Here is a 16,955-nt window from a genome sequence, read left to right as displayed (position 1 = left end):
TAAAGGTAAGCTAACCCAGTCCCAGCAATTTCCCACAGACTGCAGTCTGTTTGGTTTGTTTGCTGTCTCTTCAGGACTGTGGTTTTTCCGCTGTGTTGACAGCCCACCATCTGCTGCAGAGCCAATCTAGATCTCATATACCTTCCCCAGTCTGTATTTACTCGGCTGTCAGGACTTTAAGTTTGGGACTTAAGATAATCAGTTACGATAGTTTGACTGAAGTGTACCCACAAATGGTGACATATGTTTGAGACTGTGATTGGAAGAAAACATGACAAAAGTTATTTTAATAAAATATGTTTTTATTTAGTAATAAAAAGAAGAAGATGACATCTGAAGCCCATCACCTGAAATTCAGTCAAACAAGGTAGAGAACATTGTAATGAGAAGTTTAAGAGACTCAAAAATAGCACATGTTTACAGAGTGTACACGAACCAAAGTATTTCAGACAAAGGATTTAAGATACGCTACAGAAACAAAGCATGCTACTCAGTCCTTTTAAATTTAGACTACAATACAGGTCAACTTGTTTCAAGTTCCAATTGTGCCACAATAACTTCAAATAAACTGCTCCCATTTACTTTTGTTCTTTTCCAAAGGATATGCCAGAATAAGGATACAAATGGTTCTGCTGGGCCACAATATCAAGCCTTGGCATCTTGAATAAATAAAGTGTAAACAAAAATGTAAAAAGAAAACACCATTACAAGGATAATAAGGCTGTTCTATACAGTACAGATACTACGACATAATGAGGAATCAGTATACATTTTGTCCTGCAGATCACCAAATGCTTCAGTGTCTCACTCACCTGTTGAGTTCACCGTTGCTTTGGTCCTCTTTTGGTATCGGTGTTATCTTGTTTTGGTCTTGCAGACCTGGCAAATTGCTGTGAATGTATAGTTAAGGTCCGTAGGTAACAAACAGTTTCATTAATCAGGTAAAAATGTACTCGTTTTCTTTTTCAGGCAAGAACGTTGAGTTTCTTTTAAGCAGAGGAAGTTGATCCAAAAAAAATAACAGTCCACAAAGCTCCTGTTTCATCCATTACTGCATTTCTACTGCTATAACTGTAGTTTTGACATCTACAAATGTAATACACCAAAAGTACCACAGAAAATATACACCAAAACAGCAACCTCACTGAAAAGCCAATTTCAGCTTTGGGCACAGGTTCACAGACGGATCATCACATACTCACATATTGTCATGTTTTACTCCCAGAGTTATATGCAGCAGCTTTAAGCCACAGGGGCCCTCCTCCTTGTGACACTTGCCGCCTCATATGAATTTAATTTAAGAAAAGGTCGCAGCTGTTTGCTCATAAATGCCATAAGACTTCTGGCCAAAAACAGACCTTGTAAGGAGTCTGGGTGTCTAGCTTTCTGAGGTTGGCTCACTTACTGACAGCTACTGTCATTCACATTGATTGATAAATTGCTCGTCGATGTGACAGGTGAAATAAACGGGGAGGAGCCAGATGTGGGAACAGCTGTCACTGTAGTGCTGTCTGTTAATAAAACGTAAACTGGAAACTACTAGTATTTCATGCAGGTTTTCCTTCCAGGTCACTAATTTTAGGAGCAGGCTGTTTGAGGATCCTCTGGCAAGTGGCATACTGTAGTCTCAGGCTAGCACTGAAAAAATCATTATAGGGAATCTAAACTGGGACCGGCTGTCCTCTGCCTATGACTGCTAAAAAGACATCTGTACCAGGATAAACCTTACTCGACTTTTTGATTCTCAAAATAGAATCCACCCCTAAAAAAAAAGTCTTGGTCCATCTCATAGCACAATAGAGTTCTATTTGCAACCTTTTAAGCACACTTGCACTGTCCTTTTGTATTTAGGACTGGCACAATCCAAGAAACACTTTAAGCTGGGACGTGGACCTGTACTTGTATAGCGCTTTCTAGTCTTCCGACACTCAAAGCGCATTTTACACTACGTGCCACATTCACCTTCACACAAAATTCACACAGTGATGGCAAGTCCATCGAACAGAAACTAACACTATTCATAACACATTTCACACACCGATGCTAATGCATCGACGCGCAATTTGAGTTCAGTAATCACTTGCTCAAGGATACTTCGACATGTGGCAGGAGGAGCCGGGGATCGAACCAACAACCTTCCGAATGGGGGACGACCCACTCTGTCGTGCACAGTTGATAAAGTTGTTTTTTAACTGTGCAACTCAGGCAAAAACCATCAATATACAAATCAAATTAGCTTGGCTAGCTGCTGAATGTCGGTTTTTCATGAAATGATATTTAAATTCCGTAGTTACCTCTCTGTAGTTTTTATTGGTAGTGGCAGGGTCCGCCATTCCCACACTGGATTCAGATTACCTACCGAAGCACAAGGGACTCACGTGGAACAAGCTCCAATCCAGCACAATTTTATCTGATTGATACACTATTTTAGGGCCCCTTTATCAAGTTAATACCTTCGCACGACAGAGAAGCTTGGCAAAGTTTTCAAATGTCAAGCTTCCAAGCAACCTCTTTAGTTACTGAATGGTGACTAAATGAAAACTCTGTATTGGTTTTTGTTGCTCCAGTTCTATCACCTTACCTGGAGTGCAGCTACATGCAGGACAACACCTTCAAGTAAATTACATTGCGGACTTCACTGTTCATCCTTTGAACTCAAAGACCAATATGCTGTTGCCAAGCTTATTGGTTATGATGTGCACATTAGAACACCATCAAAATCAATTGCCTTGTTCCATTAGACAAGTTCAAAAGTTGATGTGCAATTATCAATGTTGAACTGAGAAAGAGCAGGTGGTGCTTCAGGGCTGCCAGAAATTAGTCCTCATCTTCCTGAAGACCAGAGTGGACCAAAGCCAACAACACATCTGTGATAGGAGATGTCCACTTAATAACCATCACACATCACATCTTAACTGCCCCTTTATAAATGTTCAGTGACATTTGATCCAGTGCATTGGTATATACTAGGTTTACTTTTCTTGATTGGTCACTTGCTGGATATATTTTCAAGATTGCCCAAAACTGTTTATATCTCCCAAATTCTCAATGTAAAATGGCCCAGTGATATGAAACAGGAAATATACAGAACAGAAAAAGTACATTGCCATTGTTTTGAGCCAACTGTTTGCTCTAGGGTAGCACCAACACCTTTTTTTTTTAATGAGTCTCCACTGAATTGATATTTATATACATCTATGTGCCCACTACTACACTCTGAATAACCAAACCCAACCAAATAAATACATAACCTGGATTTCCAGTCCTCATGCTTGTTTCATCTTGCGAGGGGGATAAAAGGATACAACAACGAGAGGTTTGTCGTAGAGAACATAGCCGTTGGTTTCCCGCAGAGCTTTCTCTGCACTCTGCTCACTGGGGAGTCCTACGAAAGCCTGCCCTTTCATCCGCCCCTCCTTCATTAACACAATGTCAAACCTTAGGGGAAAAAAACAAAGCAGGGACACATCGTTATCACTTGAAGCTTGTAGCCGGGCAGAGTCAACGTTATTCTGCAGGTACACAGAGTTACATGAGGAAAGTCTTCTGTAGCCAAATAAAACAGTGGTTGTAAATCATGTGTCAGAGACCCAAGGTGTTTATTACAACCAGTCGATTCTACTGATTTGCAACTCAAGCCAAAGAGAAGCAAATACAGGCATAATGGTTCATCTATTGGTCAGTACAGGGCAGTTTGATACAAACTATGACCCAAATAACAGCAGTTAATATAACATCCTGTTAATAATTACCAAAAAGCTATGGCAGCGTGTTGGCTGCTGTCAGTTCCCACCAACCAATTTTAAAAATCTGTTTTTTTAACCACGATTTGGTTCCATACCACAATGAAACACCTGAACAATAGAAAAACAGCTAAATGTCTTCTTCTTTGTCCATTTTTCCTTTGGCAAACAAAACTGCATCATAGCCAACATTTGCCAAGAGTGGGGCTGATTCAATCATTATTTTATGATCGCGATGTCATCTGACAAAATAAATACAGGTTAATGACAACAGCTGTCCTGTATGGACATTTAAAATGAGTCACTACAGAGACAGTTAAAGACCACAGAATGTTGTAGCCCCCACCTGTGACTGCGCTCAGTCTCCTCCTGCCCTCCTACTTCAGCCAAATTCACTATAAAGTTGTTCTCATTTACATATTGTATTGTTTCTGTTGTCAGACTACTGAGCCGTACAAAGCAGTAATTCAGTCGTGGCTCATAAATACATTAACAAGCAGTCATTTCAAGCTGTTGCGTTGACCTATATTTTCACCTACTGTATATTTAATGATTGTGACGTCTGACAAAATCAACACAAACACAGACCAATAACAGCAGCTGTTAATCAGGATATATTGTCATTTAAAAGGAGATATCAAAGTTTAGGTTAATGTAGATGTAACAGAGAGGAGTACACCTTTCATGGATAGAGACAGCTGAAGAGTCACAGGAACGGGGATAGAAAGAGAGGATGACACGCAGAAAAGGGTCAGAGGTCGGACTGGGTTTAGGCTAGGACACATAAGATCTCTTATTTGCAATGCATGTTTAATCATAAGAAATTCACTAACATAAACTGTAATAACCCTCTACATGAAAAAAAAAGCCACTATTTAGAAAACGGGTTACTAGAGGACAAACTGTTTCTCTGGCAGAGCTGCGCCTTCCTGTTTATCACCTACATCTGTGTTCAGAGTCTGGCCCTCTACTCAACATAAGCTCAGTTTGATGACTCAGGTGGAATGTTCATTTGAAGTACTGCTGATGCACAAACATAAAATGTCCCTCATGATCTCTACGTCAGGTTGGATACTTATTAATAACACAACACAGTCAGCATGAATTACTAAAAACTCTCAAAGGAAAGCGACAAATTGCCAGTCGAAAATAGCTCACAGAGATTGGATGGGGTGAAGTGACGCGCAAGCCCTGTCGATAAGAAATAAAGTCAAGATTATCAGGATTGCAGTGTACATACATGTTTCTCTCTGCTTCTGACGAAGGGTTGATGTATCTCCCATAGATGTACTTCAGGTCCTGCAGGACAAATAATTAATATCAGGGGGGAAAAAGTATATATATGAATATGAATGCAGTGCTGATTGTATTGTTTATTATTCTATTGTTATTGTGGGCTTTGGGAATTTACATCACAATGCAAACTGACAAAAGTGACATTTAATAACACAAAGTTCTGATGACAGATAATGGTCTTAAGCAATAAATGAAAATGGAATAAGCATCATATCCAGTGACAACAAACACACAGAAGTGGGTCAAGTGCTATAAATGTACCTACTTTCTCTTCCACTTGCTTTGCGATATTCTTCACGTACAGTCTGCATGTTGGCTCACCCGGCTCATAATTTTTAAACACAGACATCCTTTTTATCTCTGTTTTAAAAGAGAGAGGGGAAAAAAAAAAGCTTGGTGCAAGGTGCATTTCAAAAACAGGTACAAAGCACCCCAGAGCTGCCTATACCTACATAAAGGTAAATTCAAATTCGGTGCAACTCAATAGCATCCACTCAATGTTTTATTTAAGTCAGAGTGGACTGGAGAACTACAAGATGTGCTCAGACATTAAAGCAATGATTACATGTTTGATCCCAGCACCTACCACCCAGTTCATTTTAGATATGAAATGGACGCATCATATCTCAGCTGCTGTGTACAGCATTTGAATGGAAAACATGCCTGAACAAAAACCTAATGTTTTTTTTTCCTTTATCAAATATGAACTTGCGACCCTGTGCTTTGTTCTTAGATTACATTATAGAAACAAGTCAGAAACGCAACTGTCATCAAATATGGGTTCAGGTTGGAGGGTGATGAAATGTAAGAGAGAAGGATTTGTTTTTCACAAAGATTCAGCTGCAATTGTAATTGCATCACCCATCAACCCTTTTCTAACATAGTGTAAATATGAATGGAAATGAAGGTATAAATACTAATATTAATTGTGGATTATCATGATGTATCTGGTTATTTAGCTGTGAAATGTGAAACATGTTTACCACTCTGTATGTTGTTTGGTGCTGGTCCATTCAAAGCTTTTTTTTTTGCTGAAAAGAGCTGCTTGGGTCTGGAAATGTAACTGACGAGAGTGGAGAGACTGATCTAAGCAGCAAAACGTTGGGCAGTAAAACCAAAACAATAAGCTGAAAGATGCTAAAATAGCTTAGAGGAACTGAAGGGTTGGGCAATATTTCTCTGTGGATTTCTCCCTCTAGACCTTCCCTTTACATATTAACCGCAGTCATTTGATACATTGTTAATATATAAACATCGATTAGATAAAGTCATTGTTGAAAGCACAGCGCAGTTTTATCCAATTGAGGCTGAGACTTTTTTTCAGTGTCTTCCTTTGACAGACAAATCAAAGGAAATGGCTTTAAGTAATAATCCAAAATTGTTTTAGGGTTTGGTGACATCACTGGTGACAAGTAGTCATTGCTTTGATGTTTTTCACTCAATATTGGACATGGTCCTTACATAATAACACACCAAAGACAGACAGCAGCTAATCACCAACAGCAGCATGCATCATTCCTGAAGAAAAACAACTATTCTACATCTCTCCTGGGTCCTTATCATCTTGTAGTGATTATAATCTCGGAAAGGTAATGCTAGTGCTAAACCTTTTGGCACAAGCTCCTCTCCCTCCAAGGGATCCATTGGTTTCTTCTGTCTAGTTTGATTTTATGCAGTTGGAACTTTTCTTTTTTGTTCAGCCATGATGGCACTCACTACTCACACTTACTGCCAACCATTTCTAATATGCATTTCAAACAAACTGTTGCTGCTCCCATTATTGCATCATTTCTACACAAAATAGGATTTGTCAGAGGGAAGAAGGCTGTTATGGCTGTTTAAAAACGTAGAATTCAAAAGCTTTTTAAAACTTGATATGGTCACTGTCGTACAGCATCAATGCCAATACAAAACATTTGCTTACATGAAATGTTTAAATTGATACTTACATTTCTCCCTACTTTTTCAATGTTTTTTCTTAGTTTTGAAAAATAAAGTTCAAGGTCTGAGTTTTGATTGTCTACTATCACTTTCCTGATTCCAATATTCCTGTCTTTAGGGTGGGGGTGAATGGAAGCAGACTGAGCAGAGACCAGTAGTTTGGACCCAGCATAACCTTGCTGCGAGGGGACAATTCTAATCACTGAGTCATTGCGTTGTTTAAAAAGGTCCCGTTTACCATCTCTTGACAGTCGTCCTTTCTCCAGGTCCTTCCTGGAGATGACGTCTGACGGGAGATCCTGCTCGTCGTCACTGTGTTCGTCTTGCTGTTGGGTCGGCTGGGCAGTGGGGTAAATCTTCCCAAAACCCTCAGCCTCCGTCGCCTCCTGACTGCTGCTGGGGTTGAGCTCCCTTTCGTCCACTTCTGGTGGGATACAGAGCAGTATAAGGGAACTATATGTAGCACATTGAAATGCATTTATCAAGCTGCTACAACATTCATTTTGGCAATATCACTGGCAGCAGCTAAACTGCATTTCACATAATGTGCCACCAAGTTGGAGTTGCTGGATTACTTTGTGATACAAAACAGAGAGAGGACACTCCCCCTGCAGCACAAATACAGATGGAAGTTTTCAAAGTGTCTAACAATAGCAGATGGTGAAATAATCACTTCCACTATGTTTATCCTTTCCCAGTAAACCAAACAAGCTCAGGATGGGGCAGTGGAAGCAAATCCTCTTGGTTGCAATTACGTTAACATATTGATGTTAAAGTTTTCTTACCGGAGTTGAAAATAATGATTTATTTTTTTGAGGTTTAATAAGATAAATGCTATCCTTTGGCATAAATAATGTTTAAGTGCAAACTGGTTGTACTGCTAATTGAAAGAAGACAGTCTCAAAAGTGAGCCATAAGCACATTCACTATATGTCAAATAAAGAACTGTAATCGAGTTAAAATCCACTCCTGTTTTGCAGACAGGAGTTTGAAAGGCAGTGGGAAGGATAACTCTGGCAGACTTTTGAGGAGTGCATGCATGCGCGCACACGCTGTAGGTGGAATTACTAAGAGCAGTGAGCCTGTACAAATCCAAGGAGGGGGTGGGGGGCTCTTCATCCACATAAGGTGTATGTGTGTACGCACTGGAGCAAGCAGTGTTGGGGAGCTTTTCTGATACACTCTGGGCAGAGAACTAGATCACTGCTTTCAAAATTATCCTCCTCCTTATCTGTCCCCCACCTCCCCTTTTCATTTAAATAGCTTGTTTATCGGATCGCACACCCCCCTCCCCTCCCCCAAAACAAGACTAATCCAAAAAGCCACCTGTCATAGTTTATCTTTCCCCTGCCTTTAGGAAATCTTTTGTGTTTGACTTTGAGATCTATTTTACTTCTCAGGAGCTTGCCAGGGAGTGGAGTTGTAGCTAGAGAGAAGGGAGATAAGGCAAACGGGGAACTGCACAGCTGACAAGTAACACAGACTGTGCCCCCAATGACATTTCCTCATACAGATAATGGTAAAACCTTTTTGGTGCGGGTTTCTGCTGTGATATACTGCTGTGTTAACACTTGGCTCCGACTTCACTCATGGTAAGGGCTTTAACTTATGTCAATAGGAGTATCAAACCACCTCCTGCTTCAATGTGATAATAAACATGATGTATAGTAATAATCAAATCCTTACAGTGCTCAAAAGAGAGTAGGCGGTGCACTTTTTATACCGAGTCCCCCAAATGTATGTGCACACTATAGTATCAGTCTGACTTATTTTTACTAGCATATTGTAAAAGAAGCAATTTTGTGTTAATACGACACTACTTAATACAATTTATCTTAATTTGCCTGAGCAGAATTTGCACTGGCACCGGGTTCCTTCCAATTAAGATATATATATATATATATTTAATTATTTTTTTAAGCTGAAATTCCAAATGATTGAAATGCTGATTCCAGCCTCTAAAATGTGTGGGTCTGTTGTAGTATAGTGTAATGTTTTCTATCATTGTAAATTAAATATCTTATATACGGAGCACTGATTGGACAAACTAAGACATTTGGAAATGCTACCTTGGACCTATTTCTCTAAAATTGAATAGAACTAATGATTAATCGATTAATGAAAATAACCCGCAATGAAAATAATTGTTAGTTGAAGCCCTTGTTCCAATATACCTTATAAACTCATTACAAAGACTACAGAGATCCCAGAATGCAAGTGTAGACTGATTGGACATTACCAAATGGTTTAATCCTAGCAAAGGGATATTATATAACGTAGTGGACACTTTTCCTCTCAGATAGTGCTAGAATGATGTCAAATAATGAGTCAGTAACGAGAAAAATCAAACAGTTTTTATAATTGATTGAAAATTCGTCACAAGGAGTTGCTGCTTTCCCCTCTTATTTTATTGTAAATTTAATATTTTGGGGAATTTTCATCTAGAGCTCTGGGAATCCCTGATCCCTGATATTAAATTATCAACAAAAGAGAGCGCTGACTACTTACTGACTAATGAAAATAATTACAAGTTGCAGGAAGTGAATATCAAGCAGAGCCCTTACCTCTGACTTTATCATCAGGCTGACCTGGCCCACTTCCTTCCACTATTGCTGCCACCTCTGGAACCGAAATGTGGAATTCAATTTTCTTCTGCCCAGCGGGGTGGGGCTGCTCAAACACATCGGAGGGCTGCAGCGCTGGAGCACTGAGGACAGCAGAGACAATCAGCACTGCCCTCAACAGCAGCCTCTAAAAAGTAGCCACAATAAACCTGGCTCCTGAGCGGCTTAAGGGTTGAGATATCTTGTTCTGGTCAACCACAGATATTTCCCAGTCCACAAACATGCAGCCAGGAGAGACACTGAGGTGTGTGTGTGTGTATTTATAGTTTAGAACAGTTTGTGGTCTGTCATTAAGGGAGTGTGTGGTGCTGAAACAATAAGTCTCTGAGCCGCACAAGGCTGTCTTTATGAGGAAGACTTATTGTCTGGAGGTTTTTGTTCTTGTTTTTAGCTGCCTATGAATACTGTCTCGAGATGAGCTATGCGTAAGGACTGTGACATGCATGAGTGCCTTTGGTGTACCTCTGAGAGTCTGGTTTGGGAGCATAGAGTAGATCCTTGATCTTGGGCTTCTTTCTCTTTGAAGCTGTTTTTGGTCTCAGGGGTCTCTTGCATGCTTGGTTGACCAGGCCCATCAGACGAACAATCCTGAAATAAAGCAAGCATAGGGAATAAGGGGAAAAAAATGTCTACCTACAAAAAAAAGCCCACCCATTAGAATTTAGAGACATTTCCCTTCAGGCCACTTTAGTTTCTAGAAACATTATTACTTCTGAACGATACATTAACACTGGCTCGACTGGCAGCAGCAATATGATGCAAAACAAAGTCAATTTCTTTGTCTCAAAAATTTTTTTTATGCAGAGTTCTCCCTAATGCGAGTGGTTATGTGCTCCTCACCTCTCCTTGTCTTCGTCATCCCCACTCTCATACTCCGACTCCTCTTCACTGGACAGCTCCATCTCCTCCTCTGGTAAAGGGGGGTAGTCAGGAGGGAAGGGCGGGGGCATGGGCATGGGTGGCGCAGGAGGCAGGAACTCAAACTGCAGGAAACAAAAACAACATGGCTTAGCTTACAAATGCCTCCAGGTTTCGACTGACAGGTTCCATGAGGGTTGTCTTTGCTGAGGCGCCTGGTAAGTAATGCTTAAAGACTGGGACTCATTGGTTTGCAGATAGTAGAAGCAATCTGACAACTTTGTTTACTATCACGGTAGGGATGATTTGTGTTAGGCTTGAATAAAAATGACAATATTTTGAGACATATACAAAGTGTTGAAATATTACCTACACCAATAATAAAAGATCACTGTGATAAGAATGAGGTTTATAGCGCTGTGACTGAGGATTATTCCTTGTTGATCTAAATTTGGAAATGCAGAAAATGTACTGTATGTAAGACATCCATATTCAATAAGCTTGTCCACTGTCTGCCCTCAGTACTCTGGGCTCCCCATGTACAGCCATGCTCACGCATGTGCTTCTCCGTATGCACTGACAAATCTTTAATTTCTATTTTTATGTGGAAGCTACAGTCTTTGAGGTAATGATATGACCCAGAGTGTAACTAAATCAATAAGCTGCTGATTGGTGACGGTCCTCTACGACTGTGAACTGGTTAACCTCAATAGTTGAGTTCCTTCCTTGTACATCACACATCTTCTCTGACACATCTGAACACTGGCCTCCTTATCACAACACAGTTTTCCTTGTTTCACATCAAACAATTACAAGCATCTACATACTAATCAGACCATTAGCCTGTTCTACGGAGTCCAATATATGATGTATACAGGCTTACCATGGGGGGTCTGGGAGTGATTGGGCCAAAGGGACATGGTAAATTCATCTTGTTCATCAGATGTAGTACCTGTATAATTAGAGATATGAGTATAAGACCAGTGATGATCGCATCAAAAGATTCAAACCAAGAGCTGGAGGGAGCTGGTAATAAAAATATACGGCTGCTCTCAAACAGACAGCCTGTAAGCCGGGCTCCATATGTAAAACAGATTGCAAGGCTTTTGCATTTTCATTTAAAATACAAGGATCAAGGTGAGATTGAGGCTGAAGTGAGATACCAGTGGTGAAGCTGAGCAGGCAGGCAGCTTCTCTGCAACACGCTAGCACCACCAAGACGCCAATGCCGGAAGTAGCAGCAGTGAAAATCCAGGCAGCACGGCTCCCAGGGAAATGTTAAACCCATAACTCATGCCTCCCACTTATGGTTTATTATTAATACTAGCTCCCCAAATTGAAATTTAAAAGGCAAATGTTTGCTGTTTGATCTTTAAGAGGTTGGATGCAGTTCAAAAACCTCTGGGACACTTATTCCAGAAGCGTATTTTCATTTTACAATATAAATCTGAAGGCTAGAAATGCTGTCACATTTGCATTTTTGTACAAATTCCCACTTTCCAAAAAAAGGAATGTACGAATACAGGGACAGTATGAAAAGATACAAATACATACACACAAATGACCAGCATCTGCATATCAAAGATATGCAGGTGTTGGGTAAAAAATAAAGTGATATAAAAGAAGCAGTATTTACTTACTTGAACATAAAACTTTGGCACACTGATGAGGGCATGGTTTATATTTGTCAGAATGCTATTAGAAGGTGGTGGGTATAAATATTTCAAAGTGGGATTTGATTGAAATTTCAACCTGTAGGAGAGAGAGCGAGAGAAAAAGACAAAATGACTTAAAGCAAACTGTAGCTGCAATTCGCTGCCTTAAATACAATATTCCCCTCACTTAACAACATGTCAACATAATGGAGACACATGCATGTGTGGCCCAGCCGGTGAGTTTTAGCTAGGTAGCTTATTCTTTAGATGACAAGCACTCAACAAAATCCAGCCATTAAGGGACATTGGGACCAGCATGCCATGTCAGCACCAGCAAGACTGGTCCTCATGCAATAATAACTTTTATAAGCCAGAAGGCAGCAGAGAACAAATCTAAATGTGCTCAGGCCTAATAAACAAAGACTTGGGGTGGGGGCTACAGTGCATAGTATTTAATCTGCCAGTTGGCGAAATGAGGAAGAAGTCTATTAGCAGTCAGCCCTGCTGGGCCAAAAGAGTCAAACGTATTAGTCAGAGGTCAGGGTCTAATCAATTTAAATAAACCTAAATTGTCAATTTGATAACTGTGTAACAATGCTTGGGAGAACACAAGGTGAAAAATGTCATGTTATAAAAAAAAATACAATTATTTTAACAGTGATTTAATTTTAATAGTGGATTTTAGTCTCAGCTGTAATAACACTCATACTGCCAGTCTGGTTTAAGTATGTGTCTGATTCATACTGAAGTGTACAGCGTTCACTTCGATCACGTCGACTTCCAGTGTCCCTACAGCCAAGAACAGGCATCTCCCTGCCTCCCTCTGGTTCTCCAGCAGACTACCAAGGGTTTAAGGCCAGAGCCCTGCATGAGCCGGCTGGAGCTCGCTGGAGGCTAGAAGACGCTGGAAGTCGCAGTTGGGGGTGCGCCTCCACGCAGGTGAGAGACGTGACCCACAGCAGTTCATCACAGTTTACAGTAATGCAAGCAGTGAGGATACAGATGTTTCATAGAGGAAACAAGCGCATATAACACAGATCTTTCTGTCTGTCAGTGTTTAACATAGACTCCAGTCTGCAAATGCGTACACTTCACGGATAAACCACAGAAGTGAGTAACATTAGGCTTCATGTGCCCTAGGCCCAGTGCCTGTTCTCGGCTGTGCTCCTGTGTGTGTGAGAGAGAGTGTGAGCGGACACTGGGTGTTCCACATCCTGTGGTGTGTGGACACGGGACGACAGCCGAGAACAGGCACCGGCCGTGGGCATGGACCACGCCTTCCTCCCTCTGGATCTCCACGGGATAGGGATATGCAACACTGAGCCCTGCATGAGCATGCTGGAGGCTGGATATAGGATTGGCTTAGGTTCAGGAGGCTGATAGTCAGACCTGGGCATGGAGAGCATGCTAGAGGTATCTTGTTAATTCAGAGAAGCAGAGCAGAATTAATTTTTTTTTCAATGAAAAATGATCTTATAATTATGAGATAATAAGACGTTCATTCAGAAAAACAAATCCAATTTGTTTTTGCCAGTAAGTGCAATGCACTTCTGTAGATTCAGTGCCCTGGTTTGGAAAATTACATTTCGTATGGTCCCGTGTTTTGAAATCAAATGTGTGTTCCCAGTCTGTCAAGTAGCTTGTCCACTAGAGTTCAGTGTCTATTTTGGGAATTAGCTTGTGAGGAACGAGCAGCTACATTATAACAGTTACTGAGTAACTGGCAAATTTATAGTAAATGATTTGGAATTAGCTTGTTAAAGAACAACTGTTTGAGGTATATGCTATTGTAGGAAATGTTACAAACCAATGAGCAGGCTTTCTTTATGCTAATGTTGAATTTTTATATGATTTCTTCATGAATTTGATGACCTACCTTATTTTAATCCACTTATTGTACTTAACAAATTTTCAATTTAATTTGCATGAATTCTTTAGATTTTTTTTAAAATATAAATTGTATGTACGTAGACTATGTCTACGTACTTTTTTGCATATCACATATTATACAGCTTATCCTGTTTCACCACAGCTGCCAGATGTCAGATTTTAGGGCTGAGGAGCACTGAAAATGAAAATCTCTTTTGTCTACCACATTTTGTATAAAGTGCAGTGCTGCTAACAGTAGTCACCAGCATGGTGACCACTGGGAAGACAAACCCCTCAACGAAAACATTATGTGGTTTCTAACAATTGCTATGAGTTGGATTCAGAGCATTTCAGATTGATTAGATTTCTTTCAGCAGATCAATGAAGGGACGTCTGCATAATTTAGAACCGATACATTAATCCAGTGAGGCCATCACTACACCTATATAGAAACATTCAAAAGCATGAATTTTTAACAACAATGACCTTTCAGACATCAGCTTTTCTTCTCAGATTTATCCCTGAATACATTATTGTCAGTATGAAAATGTCCCAGAATGCTCTACTGCGATACACAATGAGAAGAATAAAACATGTATTGGCTAACACTTGTATGGAACCCAGACAGGATAACTCAACAGAATATATTCACGTTACGGGCTTCCGATAAACAATCAGTGTAGTATTGACTCATGCTGCAAATACATAATAAAGCCAACTGCATCATCTCAGGAGGGGATGAAGACTGGCTGATCCAGATTTTAGCACACGACAGGATAGAAAGTCAGTACTGGAGCGAGAGGTATCAAAGACCACCTGGTCTCACCAACTGGCAGGACAGACAGCTTGTCAGGCGTTCAGAGGCAGCCTGACCATCTAATTGGACACACGGCCTCTGACAGTTCCTGACTAGTCTCAGATTCTCGTCCAGGTTTTGCTGTCAGCTAGCCTTCCGGCAGCCTCTACACGCCTGAACTGACAGACTTTGATCAGGTTTGGAGAGCATGTGTCATACGTGCATATTTAAGTGTATAAGATATCATTTGGTACCTCACAAGGCTGAGCGAGAACCAAGACTAGAATTCAATATGATGTCTTCAGTATATAATGCACTGCAGAATGACATTCTGCCCACCAGCTCTGTATATGTGGGGCATTTAAATGTCATAATTCAGGATTTGCTCAACTCACTTGCTACCGAAAGCTAGTTAAGGACACATACTCCACACTCACCCAAGGCTAGGTGCAATGCCAGTCTCTATGAGAGGAATATTTGGCAGCTTGGTCTCCTGCTTTTTCCGCTCTTCCTTGGCATGTTTACCGCTGTAGGAAAAAAAAAAAAAGTAAATATGTTACAAAAAAGGACTTAACCACAGCTTTCACCTAAGACTGACAACGTTTCAACTGTCAGTCTAGTCAATGTGATTTGTGTTCATTTGCTAATAACCTCTAAATAACATCCCTGTGTGTGTGGGGGGCTCACAGCATGATCTTGAGAGCACACAACGGTCCCCAACATCTGCTTCTACCTCACAGGGAAGTTAACAGCAAAAGCAACTCTTCAGATAACTACAGTGAGTGCAGATCAACAGTGTTTCTTAATTCATAAGATTCAACGTACCTGTGTGACACTGGTGGGTCCTTTAATACTGTCACGTGATCTTGGTCTTTCGCAAACTCCACAACAAGTGTATGGTCAAGAATGTCCAACTGATGGAGCCTGCTAAGAGCCTGACACAGACGTGATGGGGATTGTATACAGACAGATTAAGACCAAATACGATCTTGGTAAATGTATGCAAAGAAGGCTTGTATTTAATCCAAAACACCACATAAGTAACTCACTTTTTCTGCTGACTTCTCGCTCCTAAATGTTGCAAAGGCTGCATGTTTCTGCGGAGATGGAAAAGCCTGTTCAGAATGGACGCCAACGCAAGCACACCTCCAGAGGTAAAGACTGAGACACAACCTACCAGACGACCCGTGCTGGAGAAGACTCTCACTGACTCTGCTCCGAAATACTTCAACAGGTCCTCCTTCTCATCCTTGCTGAGCTCGGCTGGTAGGTGGCGGACCAGCAGCGTTTTACAGCCGCTTGTTTGGACCGGCTCCTCATGATGGTCCATTTCCCTGCACGACACCAGACAGACAGTTACTGCAGGGACACAACACAGGGACAAAGACTGCAGAGCACCTCCGACCACAAGACAAATAGAAACCTCATCCAGCAATAACTACTATGAATGAAGTATAGACATCTCTGTGAATCATTCAAGAACTGGCTGTAAAACGTGAACCTCCTTTAAAACAAACACTGTCGACTTAAAGAACTGATCCCAAACACTTCTTAAATACCAGCAGGACAAAGTTCAACTGTCCATTTGTTTAAATGAAGAGGCTCCTACAGCAACACGGAGCTAGCTCCAACCTTAGCCCCGTGCTAACATTCCAGCTGAACAACAGCGAGGTGCACACTTCCTGCTTGTCTTCGCCGTCTCACTTCTATTCCCAGACATTCAACAGAGAATTCAACCAACAAGCAGGAGTTTAAAGTGATACGTTAAGGCTCAAATGATGAAGCTCTCTTTGATAACAAACCTGCCTGCAGCAGCCGGTAAACATCTCCACTTCCGCCCGCCTCTTCTTCTGCTAACGGGGATTTCGGCCGACACTACCGCCACCTCCTGGACCGGAGTATGCGGGCAGGCTCTTCACAGTTACAGCCTTCTACTAGTGATGGGGATCTTTAATTCAGTTTTACAACAAGTTCTAATCCCAACATTAAGATAGAGTATACAACTGCCTATTTACACATAGAGCAGACAATGAGCAGCATTAGCATTCATCTGCAGTTGTGTTTTTGTCCACCTGGCAAATGTTCAGTATTTACTCTCTTTTTAGCCCTTTTAGGTTTATCTTGGTCTCCACCGACGCCTGATGGACATATCTGGCTCTTTAGATGATAAATG

At 40.9% G+C, this 16,955-nt stretch overlaps 1 protein-coding gene across 3 annotated transcripts; it reads right to left on the bottom strand.

Moving 5' to 3' along the window:
• Positions 1 to 281: 281 nt before the first annotated feature.
• On the bottom strand, positions 282 to 16,630 carry rnpc3 (RNA-binding region (RNP1, RRM) containing 3). 3 transcript variants are annotated; one of them, XM_035655682.1, is made up of 16 exons: positions 16,585 to 16,630; positions 15,960 to 16,116; positions 15,832 to 15,879; positions 15,608 to 15,717; positions 15,220 to 15,309; positions 12,103 to 12,214; positions 11,346 to 11,414; positions 10,445 to 10,587; positions 10,067 to 10,192; positions 9,545 to 9,687; positions 7,219 to 7,404; positions 5,305 to 5,399; positions 4,984 to 5,042; positions 3,306 to 3,438; positions 813 to 890; positions 282 to 347 (listed from the first exon to the last, which is right to left on the bottom strand). In XM_035655682.1, exons 2-15 carry the CDS (start codon positions 16,110 to 16,112, stop codon positions 822 to 824), a joined length of 1,536 nt encoding a protein of 511 aa, XP_035511575.1. In that variant the 5' UTR covers positions 16,113 to 16,116; positions 16,585 to 16,630; the 3' UTR covers positions 282 to 347; positions 813 to 821. The 3 variants fall into 3 exon arrangements, with proteins under 3 accessions (XP_035511575.1, XP_035511568.1, XP_035511584.1); XM_035655675.1 differs by lacking the exon at positions 282 to 347 and adding an exon at positions 354 to 659; XM_035655691.1 differs by lacking the exon at positions 282 to 347 and adding an exon at positions 354 to 659 and having other exon boundaries at positions 7,219 to 7,401.
• Positions 16,631 to 16,955: the final 325 nt, after the last annotated feature.

Source organism: Morone saxatilis, unplaced genomic scaffold (genome assembly GCF_004916995.1).
Source record: "Morone saxatilis isolate NCDOM2014 unplaced genomic scaffold, NCSU_SB_2.0 Contig0, whole genome shotgun sequence".
Taxonomy (NCBI): domain Eukaryota; kingdom Metazoa; phylum Chordata; class Actinopteri; family Moronidae; genus Morone; species Morone saxatilis.
Note: the sequence above shows the minus strand (reverse complement) of the source record. Positions and strands in the feature narration are given on the sequence as shown.

What these genes read in the sequence shown, in the direction of transcription:
- rnpc3 (XM_035655682.1), bottom strand. Translation starts at nt 16,112, where the DNA reads ATGGACCATCATGAGGAGCCGGTCCAAACAAGCGGCTGTAAAACGCTG. An exon ending in CAAAGCAAGTGGAAGAGAAA is followed by an intron (nt 5,043 to 5,304) that starts GTAGGTACATTT and finishes TTTGTCCTGCAG; the next exon opens with GACCTGAAGTACATCTATGG. An exon ending in TCAGAAGCAGAGAGAAACAT is followed by an intron (nt 3,439 to 4,983) that starts GTATGTACACTG and finishes TTTTCCCCTAAG; the next exon opens with GTTTGACATTGTGTTAATGA.